Raw genomic sequence first — 10,202 nt, 5'->3', positions numbered from 1 at the left:
ATGTTTACGATACACGAAGGAAGACGAACGCATGTCTACGTGATGAAAGAAACATTTGTAAACGTATGTTTAATTAAAGCCGCCGTTCATGGCCCTTTCTTTTTAGTAAACATTCTACTATTTAAGATGAGTTAGGTTTTATGAGGACAAAATTAAAAGAAACAGCGATCTTCTAGACATTTTCAGAAAAATGAAATTATTTTTCATTTTCAATTTTCAATAGAAAATTTAAAAAATACGTTTAGATAGTATATTTCTCATAGGTTATCAATTTCCTAGTTTTTCATTTCAAACAACACGTACCTAATGGTGGGCCTTAAGATGTGGACTTGTAGTTCATTATTTTTTTTTCATATCCAAACACATCCAACCCAACCCACCCACCTACCTCATACCATCTCCTTTACACCCACATCACTCTACCAACCAACACACACTCACCCACACACCCCACCGCACACCACCTTATACGTACCGTCACCACACACCTACCCCAATCCCTATAATTACCATCACACTCACACTCAATCCATCTCATACATACATCCACCTCACCTCTATTGACCTAGACCACCACCCCCATCCTATGGGTGTGGTTGGATTGAGGGTGTGTGACGGTAGAGTGTTGGATAGGTATGATGGGGGCATGTATGTATGGTCTAGTTGGTATGGAGAGGGTGGTGAGGTGGGTATTATATGTGTATGTGGGTAGGTACGGGTAGGATGGATGGGCGGGTAAAAGTGGGATTGGGGATGGTGGTAGGGTGGGGTGGGGTGGTTTGTAAAAGATTTACAAGACACTTAGAGGTTTTGGTTTTTTTTTTCAAAAAAAAAAAGACCTTCTAGTTGCACCGCACGCCACACGTGCAGCATTTGGCCTTTCGTAACTTTTTGTTTTTTAAAAGACTTTCAACTTAAAAACTGTTGTGTGACACAACACTGAACTCTTCTCTTCAAACCACTTCTTATCTTACTTTAAGTAATATTATTCAATATAAATTTGTTTTAATTTTTTCAACAACATATATATTATTTTAATAATATTATGAAGGATGTATATTTTAAACAAATCAAGTATACTTTACATAATTTCAAAACGATTTGTTAAAATTCATATAAATATTTTTTTGTATTACATTGTCTATAATCAAATATTAATAAATTATATATTTAATCACTAAAATTATCAAATTTACTGAAGCTAACCGAATAAATAACCATCGTCTTGGAAATTTTAACAAAACAGAACATATTGTTCGCTAAATTAACAATTTTATTTATTGTTATTTAGCAATAATTATGTTTAATTATTTTATATAAACTCCTTTAAAAATCATACCATCACAATGATTATTATATTTGATTTGCATATAATTAAAACTAAATTAATTTGTTATTTAGAATTATTTTTACCTATTGTAAGGTTAATTTCAGTTTAATTATTTCAGCAGCTTGTAGACATTAAAAAAACAAACAGACTTCTTATTGTAGTTTACAGACGTTTGGTCCACGTCTTCTGTTGCAAAGGGTTACAGATGTGGTCCGCATATTACAAATGTTTTAGCTTCGAAAAAACAAACAGCACCTTAAAAAGATGTATGTTATAAAAATACTAATTGTCGTTCTATGCTGATGACTTATAAAATATTAGGGTGACAATCGTGTCCAGTGGCAGAGTTACATGGGGCGGTGGGGGTACTACAGCATCCCCAAAAAAATTGTTTTATATATATATATAAAAAATTATTTGTAAACATGTTTTATGTTATTGTACCCCCAACTAAAAAGATTGTACCATGTTTTTTAATGCCTATGATAAGATAACTATATAAAATATATCTTGACAATGTTTGTACCTCGTATCAAAAATTTTGGTGATCGTGTCATGTTTGGGTTGGCGGATCACAGGTTGACGGATCAGAACATCAACCCAAACACAACTTGTATAATTAATCATGTCTGGTCGGCCCTACCGGTATCTATCTAACCATAAAACAACCTATTTAATTATCCGGTTTCGTAGTTTTGTGGGTCATAAGCAGGATTGTGGGTTATAAACAAGTTCGTGGGTCATAAACAGGTTTAGGAAACAAACTAACTGATATGAATAAAAAGACACGTCTAATGACCAAATTCATGTATACACATAACAAAATAAACACACAAATAAAAAGTTTAAAGGTTAAAAACATTCATGCTACAGCCGATGAAGAATAAAGATGAAGTGTGTTGCATAATGCATATGCCGATAGTACTGAAAAGAAAAAGTGAAGTCTCGTTCAAGATTAGGGCATTCAATCGGAAAAAGAAAAGAAAATTAATAACTAATAAATAAAATAAGAAATGTGAAACATTGTTTTTTAACCTAAATAATATACGGGTTATCAGGTAGACCCACAAAGCCACCTACCAATCCGAACACGACCGTATAATAAATATGTTACACGAATTGGCGGCCAGAAAACTTAACCTAAACTCGTTTTTTTTTTTTCGTGTTGTGTTTCGTTTTGTGTCGATAATTGTCACCCTTATAAAAAAATTATCCAAAACATTGTGTATTTTTTTTTTTTTTTTGAACAAGGTACCCAGCAAAATTAAGTTCATTAAGGTGTCATTAAAAATAAAACACACACCAACAATTGGAAGGTATATATATATAAAATTTTATATAGTTAAATCAACTAAGTTTACAATACCGAAGCATATCTAACGTAAATTCAGCTTCCACGCATGTTCATGCAGCTATGCCTAATAATCACTCAAGTGTTTGACCATTTTTTAGTTTACTTTAGCCCACGTTCAAGCAAGATTAAGCAGTTTACCAAAAACACCCTCAACCAAGTTAGCAGAAGCTGGTCAAGTCAGACTTTCTCTCTTTAAATTTCAAGGGCATAATCGTCTATTAATACACCCAGTGTAGAATTCAAATTAGGCTCACAATCACCAACTTATAGTCAACATGCATGCACCCTTTTCTTTCTCCTTGCCATTTAGTCATTTACCAAAAACACCTTCAACAAAACTTATCATATCCTTGTCGACCCAGCCTGCAAAAGGGCACAATCGTCTATCACACTCCTAGTGTAAGATCCACAGTAAGTACTTTAGGCACTATTCAAGCAAAACTGTCTATCACCGTACCACCTAATGTAGGATTCAAGTTAGGCTCAAAATCACCATTTTTTCTTCATTTTCCTAGCAAATTACCAAAAACACCCCAGAAGGTGGTAACATGGCATCACCTTGACAGGTCCCAAGGGGACAGATTCGTCTTTTCGCACTTCTCTTCAAGAATGAAAAAGGTCCAAAAGTGCAAGATATACACATCCAATAGGCTTTATATCTAACAAACATTTAACAAATTCCATATCTCAATATGAAGAATGTAATCGTTTTATCTTTCATCTTCATTGCGTTCTTGTTCACTTTAGCATCCATCAATGAAATCCAATTAGATCATCTATCAAGCATCAAAAAATGTGCCACCTCGACATCATCTTCTTCAAACAACTCTGTTCTTCCCATGAAATCACCGGAAAACGACATCAGAATCCTCCTCGGAATCCCAACCATGGCAGACCACCACGATCGCCGCCACTTCCTCCGCCTCATTTACGGGACCCAATCGGTGGTGGGAGCAAAAATCGATGTCAAATTTGTCTTCTGCAACCTAACAAAAGAAGACCAAAAAGTCCTAGTAGCGCTTGAGATAATACAGCACAACGATATCATAATCTTGAATTGCAAAGAGAATATGGATAAAGGTAAGACCTACACTTACTTCTCAAGCTTGCCAGATATGCTAAAACCCGATTCCGATTCCAATTCTGGTTCTGATTCCGATCCTTACCCGCCATACCATTATGTGATAAAGGGCGATGACGATACGTATTTCCGGTTGCAAAAACTGGTGGACACGCTGATTCCGTTACCGAGAGAGGATTTATACTACGGGTATGTGATTCCGTGTCCTAGTATGGATCCATTTGTGCATTACATGTCTGGAATGGGGTATTTGGTGTCATGGGATATAGTTGAATGGATAAAGGAATCGGAGATTCCGAAGAGACATTTGGTGGGGCCAGAAGATAAAATTTTTGGGGAGTGGATGAGAGAAGGGCGACGTGGGAAAAACCGATTTAATGCCAAGTGGCATATGTATAACTATCCAGAGCCACCAACAAGGTGTACACATGAACTTTGGCCAGATACGGTGGCTGTACATCTTTTGAAGACACAAGAGAAGTGGATTCGGACTTTGTCGTATTTTAATGTTACACAAAATTTGAAACCTTCAAAAATGTACCATATATCTTAGTTTAAGATTTTGTGGTATGTTACATTCTAACCATTTTTTCTTGATTTTTTCATTGTAAGCAATAAAGATTTCATTTTTTTTAGTAGTTTGTAGTTCTTATGTTTCTATAACCACTATATATCTTTTTTATCTTTCACATACTAAGGTGATATAAAGATAAAGGTTTCAGCATCACTTTGTTAAAAGAGTACTTAATGGAAAAAAAGAAAACGATAAGTATAAATTGAGCAACAACAAACAAATGCAAGGAACAAAAAAAATAACCTAAAAATGTGATCATGGATTATTAAGCTGAGAGAAGTATCATTCACAGGACTACAATTAACGCCCCATGCTTCCATCAAAATCTAACATACAAACAATTTGCATGTATACCCGTTACACCAAAATCAAAATCGGGTCAATTTTTCCCAAATAAAATTCGACATCAATCAATATAATACCCTTTTGATGAAATCTCATCATTTCATAATCTCCAAAACAATTTCATAAAATGTTACCCAAAAAAAAGAAAAACCAAACCAAACCATATTCAAGGCTTCAAAGCCAAAGCAAGACCCCACTTGGGACCCACTTCACTTCTCTTGGCATCATACTCTGCAGAGAAAGTAATCAATGATTTGGGCCGCCATTCCCGTTGGCACACCATCGCGAGTTTTCCGTTATCTGAGAACCGGGTTTTAACCGTGTTGTAACGGTCAAGAACGTGTGAGCTTCCGATTGTGAAGCTATTTTCCAATGTGTTTAATCTGTGTGTCATTTCAGCAACAACTTGACTAGTGTTTGAGGCGTTCACTGAGTGTACATAAGATGCCTTCAAGGTTTGCCCTTTATCTGTCCTGCAGTTGTTGTATACACAGTTTTAAGTTTTAATATCTTTAACATGAATACAACGTTTTTGGCATATGTAGTTCATGTTTTATATACAGTTGCATAGAAAGATTTACAACAGTGCAAGAATAACTTTTATATCTTCAAAATTATGTTATTAAAGAGTGCTATAAATTTCAGCTTATAATAGAACAGGTTGGTTATACTATTACGTACAGCATAAGGGCGGCAGAAAGATCGGGTTTGTTGAAGCTGATTCCGGCGGTGTACTTGGTGAAAGAAGCAGAGGCGGTGTCGAATCCGACTTCACCTCCAAGAAGTATGTCACCGCCGCCAACTGCCGCCGCCAGATTTAGAACCGGAGAAGGGTTCAGGCCGATACTGGAATCAATGGCAACTCGTGGATGAAGGTACTGCACATCAAGCTGAGAGTACAAGTAGAAACAAGTTATGTTAGTTTATTCATAGAACTATAAGATTATATATATATATATATATATATATATATATATATATATATATATATATATATATATATATATATATATATTTAAAGAAAAATAATTATTAACCTTCCCGGATTTATGATCAGGGACATCAAAGCTTAATATTGCTTTTGTACTTGGCATTACTTCATCAACAGTTACTTTTGTTGAGACCTGTAAAATGGAAAAATAATAATTATATTGTTGCAATTTTTTTTAGAACCCAAGGGTAAAATTGTCAGTTCTTACATTTGAATATGTATCAACTTTTACATCTACGATAGTCCTGCCACTCTTGTACTGAGCACTTATATCTCCAAGAAATATTTGACCTTTTTTCAAACCAGTAGCAGTCAGTCCCTGTAAAAACGTAAGAGTTTGCTTAAATGTAAAACATAGCAACTTACTTTAAGTCATTAATTGATTTGTTTATTATAACATGCTACTTTCTTTCCTTCTTTTTAAAAGCAAAATGTAATAATACCATGATAAGAAAAAAGAATGAGTACAATGCTATAATTTGGTAGATCTTTCAAAGTACAATGTGTTAATAAGAAAAAAAAATGAAAGAACAATGTTGTAATAGAAAGGAGTGGATGCTACACATAAATGATGATGAAACTCATACCATGGGGGTAGATCCAGGAACTGATAATACAAACTTGTGGTCATAGTTGTAATCTTTGGTCAACAGATCTGCATGAAGCAAGACAACTTATTCAGCTAAATTCTTTGTTGAATTCATTGGATGACAAAAACAAACTCATATGTATAACCTTAACTAATTTCTTATAATTTTATAATTTATGTTCAAAACTAATATAACCTATTATTGTTTTTACAAAATAATTTAACACTGCGGGGAAAAATATATAGTGTTTGACTTTTTCCTTTAAAGAAAATTGATGTAATATGACATGAAAAGTAGTGTAAAAGGTTGAAAGTTTTGGAGCGGTTTTGATCAACTTATGATTGCAGGTCTCTCCAATCCCATGAACTTTTTAGTTGACAAAAAAGGAAAGAATCTAGTAGAATGGCAGTACTTTATGATGTTTTTTACTATTTCTACCAAAAGTGAAAATTGACATTTTTAGACATTCTTTAAAGCCATATTTGTCCATTAAAAAAGAAGATTGCTAGCACAAAAGTAAAGTTTTTAAACAAGTCCAAAATTACACTTTCGCCACTCAGGTTTAGAAAATTAATTAACAATCCCCTACCAGTTCTAACAAGGTTAAGAAAATTATTTAGCAAAATACCCAATAACTTCAACAACTCTTTGATAGTATAAATACCCAATTCATTTATGACTTCAAAAACATTTACAACTCCAAAGTCATTACACGTAATGGTATACTAAATTCTTTTGATTTTTCCCATTAGCAATCATGTGTGCCTACAACTTTCAGTTTATGAACTTTGTGCTTTATCTGTTTGTACATTGATCAAAACACCTCGAGTGATTGCACTCAAGTTTGTATTGGTTTATACATCAACTAAAAGAGTGTTGTACTGAATACAACAAATCTTGAGTTCTTTAGGACCAAACGTAGGACAAGGAATCTAAGCCAGAAATAACTTTATTGTATGTTTTATATTATTGACTGGGAAATTCTCCTATTCCCACCTCCCTAGGTTAAACTTGCAAATTTGTAACTCATGCGAAAGCACAAAACCATGGTTAAGAATGACGATGCAAACAATGTCAATGTGGTGCCTTTTCTCAACTGAGCATTGGGTTTACAATATAAGCCATCAAAAGAGAACAAACACATCAAAATTAAGTGTATGTTTTCATGTCCCCAGAATCAATCAACATCTAAGTACATAAGAACTCTTAAGCAATCTTGAACAGCATTATAGTACATAAGGTAAAAATATACAAAAAGTATATAACAAATTAATGGAATTATATGTTGTGCAAAAAGGGAAGAAGGACTAGTCAAGTGTTGTTGGTGTAAGACCATAAGTTTTATAGACAGTTAAGAAAGTACATCTAATGTGTGAGATTACATTTGCAAATTAAGTCATCATACATAGGCTTGTGTATAAGAACTATAAAATGAAGGCTTACCTTTTGCCCGTTTTCCAATATCTGAGAAAGGTGCTGGCCCATTGCCCATTGCGAAATTAGAATTGAGGTTTCTACTCAAAGCTTTCAATCACAACCTGAGAGCCATGTCAAATGTTAATAGAGCAAAACAATCATATGACAGAAACACAAATAAACAAGTATAAATGAAATGTCAAAAGGTCACTAAGCCTAGAATGCAAGAATAATGGTAAGAATTGGCAATGAAAAATGCATGTTTTCAAGTAAAATGAACAACCGCATCTTCCTTATTCAAACATACAACAATAACTGCAATCATCCCAATAATCAAGCTAACAACCCCTTCAAAATTCCCACGACTCTCTTGTCCCTATCACCAAAAAAGAAAAAGTGTCTACATAGAAAATCTGCCCCTAGTTAAAATTACACCTGAAAAGATTTCAATTAAGCCAAAAAAAACCTCCAATGTTCTCAAGGCAACAAAGCAATCATAAGGATCTTACATAACAAAATGCCAGTCCACTAGTCCAGGGCTCCAGTCATTCATAAGGCATAACGTCTACCACCTTGAATGCATGGGAACAGATGCTTGTAAGTTGTATCAGGTGCATAGGTTCAACAGGTTAAGGAACCAATATACGATGCAACGCATGGATGCATATACATGTTTGTGTTGATGATAAAATAACTTAGAAATACAACACAGTCAAGTTTGTACTTTGTAGACTGATATCAAAATAATCCAATAACCTCAACTGTAACCATGACACAATAGATGAAGGCGTCATAATGAAAAAAGTGCTATTTCGAGAGTCTGAATGTCAATGTTAAGTTCTTAAACTACAGAAGATGTCCTATAATTTGGTACATTTTATCTCGATCTTGGATTTGGAGTAGAAAACCAAATTCAGAATCAACAACATAAGAGAAAATCGAACAGATATCAATGGTCACTTTCAATCTCATCCTCCCTTTCTCAATTATATCCTTCCTCTAACTGTCTGTAACTCTGATTTCTCTATGCCCCTAAGTTAATCACTCGTTTGATTTGAAGATCAATAGTCCGCAAGGCGATAAAAATACTTAAACACTCAGCAAGAATTAGCATCATAATCCTCCACAGTAATTAGGAAACCAACAGAATTTACAAATAAGTCTACAATATTATTACAGATTTCAGAATACTTCAAAACAATCAGCAGTTTTCAACGGCACAGGTATCATATCAATATCATCAGACGTCAATTGATTAGACAGAATTACTAGCAAATTTACAAGAACATCCTATCAGGAAAATTTCTACTTGGATAAATTGTAGGATGTATATAACGGAATGTACTTACATACACAGATTGTATAGATAGGAGACGTACAACGCCAATCGAGCTGGAGCAATGAACGACGCACTTTGGTCAGATTTTGTTGAGAGAGAAGCGCGGACTCTCTGCAAATTAGGGTTTTTATTTTCTTCGGATTTTTATATTTATCTCGCGTCAGAGTCGACTCTCGAGATTCTTTGATGGTCTTGGCAAAGTGTGCCTTGCTATCGTGCACGGCAGATGCGATCAGCCGTCCAGATCGATCGGCTATTCAAGTCCAAAACAGAATCGTTCTTATCAAATTTACATGGCCTTTTGCTCTACTTTAAAGAGCATTAAACAATTAATGTTAAAAAATTTGGTGGATGATTTAAAAATAGGATATCGACGAAAATTCATCGTTGTGAATGAAGTATTAAGCTGAATGACTATTTTTTTATTTTTGTAAAGATATCATTTTCGTCGGAGCATCTTATAAACACAACATTTGGAACAAATATACATTCTGAAACGTCACATACTCCGTTATGAATTCATATAACAAATTTATTATTTCCCACCTACAAGTATATAAACATGTTCACCTAACAATCTTTTATTCATACCATAGTTAAAGGAATTCATTCACTCTTCTACAAAAACTACTTCATTTAATCCCTCGGGTAATTGGCATTGCGAAGATGCATAATGTTATTGCTCCGAGCTTAACCCGTTCCCTGCTGTCGGTTCAGATCGTTTGGATTGCTATCGTGGTGGAGTGTTTCCAACTAAGATGTTTGATTGTACGTTTGAAGTCATGTCTGACATCCAAAAAGATAACATTATGGAGTCATAAAAGAGTTGAATACTTAGGCTATGTTTGACGTACTAACTGAAAAGCTAGCTGATAACTGAAAAGCTAGCTGTTAAATAAAAAGCTAGCTGATAAAAAATAACGTTTGGTAAAACTAGCTGAAATATAGAAAATTACATAAAAGACATGTAAGAGTATGTGTTTCTACGAACTTTGGCATTTTGTTTTATAAAGGTTCATAATTTTGGCATTTTGTTTTATAAAGGTTCATAATTTTGACATCCAAAAAGATAACATTAAATAAGGTTATAGATAAGGTCACTGAGATCCTACGAACTTTGGCATTTTGTTTTATAAAGGTTCATAATTTTTATGTAGTCTAGGACTTAGAGTTTTTTTTATC

The 10,202-nt window shown here is 34.0% G+C and overlaps 2 protein-coding genes across 5 annotated transcripts; one reads left to right on the top strand and one right to left on the bottom strand.

Annotated features, from left to right (window-relative positions):
• The first annotated feature begins 3,342 nt into the window (after nucleotides 1–3,342).
• On the top strand, nucleotides 3,343–4,366 carry LOC145129002 (Galactosyltransferase family protein). Its single transcript, XM_079063762.1, has one exon. It carries the CDS (start codon nucleotides 3,377–3,379, stop codon nucleotides 4,316–4,318), a length of 942 nt encoding a protein of 313 aa, XP_078919888.1. The 5' UTR covers nucleotides 3,343–3,376; the 3' UTR covers nucleotides 4,319–4,366.
• A 212-nt stretch (nucleotides 4,367–4,578) lies between these two features.
• On the bottom strand, nucleotides 4,579–9,304 carry VDAC4 (voltage dependent anion channel 4). Of its 4 annotated transcripts, none has more exons than XM_079068781.1 (7): nucleotides 9,031–9,304; nucleotides 7,709–7,803; nucleotides 6,263–6,330; nucleotides 5,884–5,994; nucleotides 5,722–5,808; nucleotides 5,366–5,574; nucleotides 4,579–5,157 (listed from the first exon to the last, which is right to left on the bottom strand). In XM_079068781.1, the coding sequence occupies exons 2-7, from the start codon at nucleotides 7,755–7,757 to the stop codon at nucleotides 4,851–4,853; spliced, it is 831 nt and encodes a 276-aa protein (XP_078924907.1). In that variant the 5' UTR covers nucleotides 7,758–7,803; nucleotides 9,031–9,304; the 3' UTR covers nucleotides 4,579–4,850. The 4 variants fall into 4 exon arrangements, with proteins under 4 accessions (XP_078924907.1, XP_078924908.1, XP_078924909.1 ...); XM_079068782.1 differs by having other exon boundaries at nucleotides 9,035–9,304; XM_079068783.1 differs by having other exon boundaries at nucleotides 9,061–9,304.
• Between the last annotated feature and the right edge of the window lie 898 nt (nucleotides 9,305–10,202).

Source organism: Lactuca virosa, chromosome 8 (assembly GCF_052849685.1).
Source record: "Lactuca virosa cultivar CGN04683 chromosome 8, Lactuca_virosa_CGN04683_v6, whole genome shotgun sequence".
Classification (NCBI taxonomy): Eukaryota; Viridiplantae; Streptophyta; class Magnoliopsida; order Asterales; family Asteraceae; genus Lactuca; species Lactuca virosa.
This window is presented reverse-complemented; position numbering and strand designations above follow the sequence as displayed.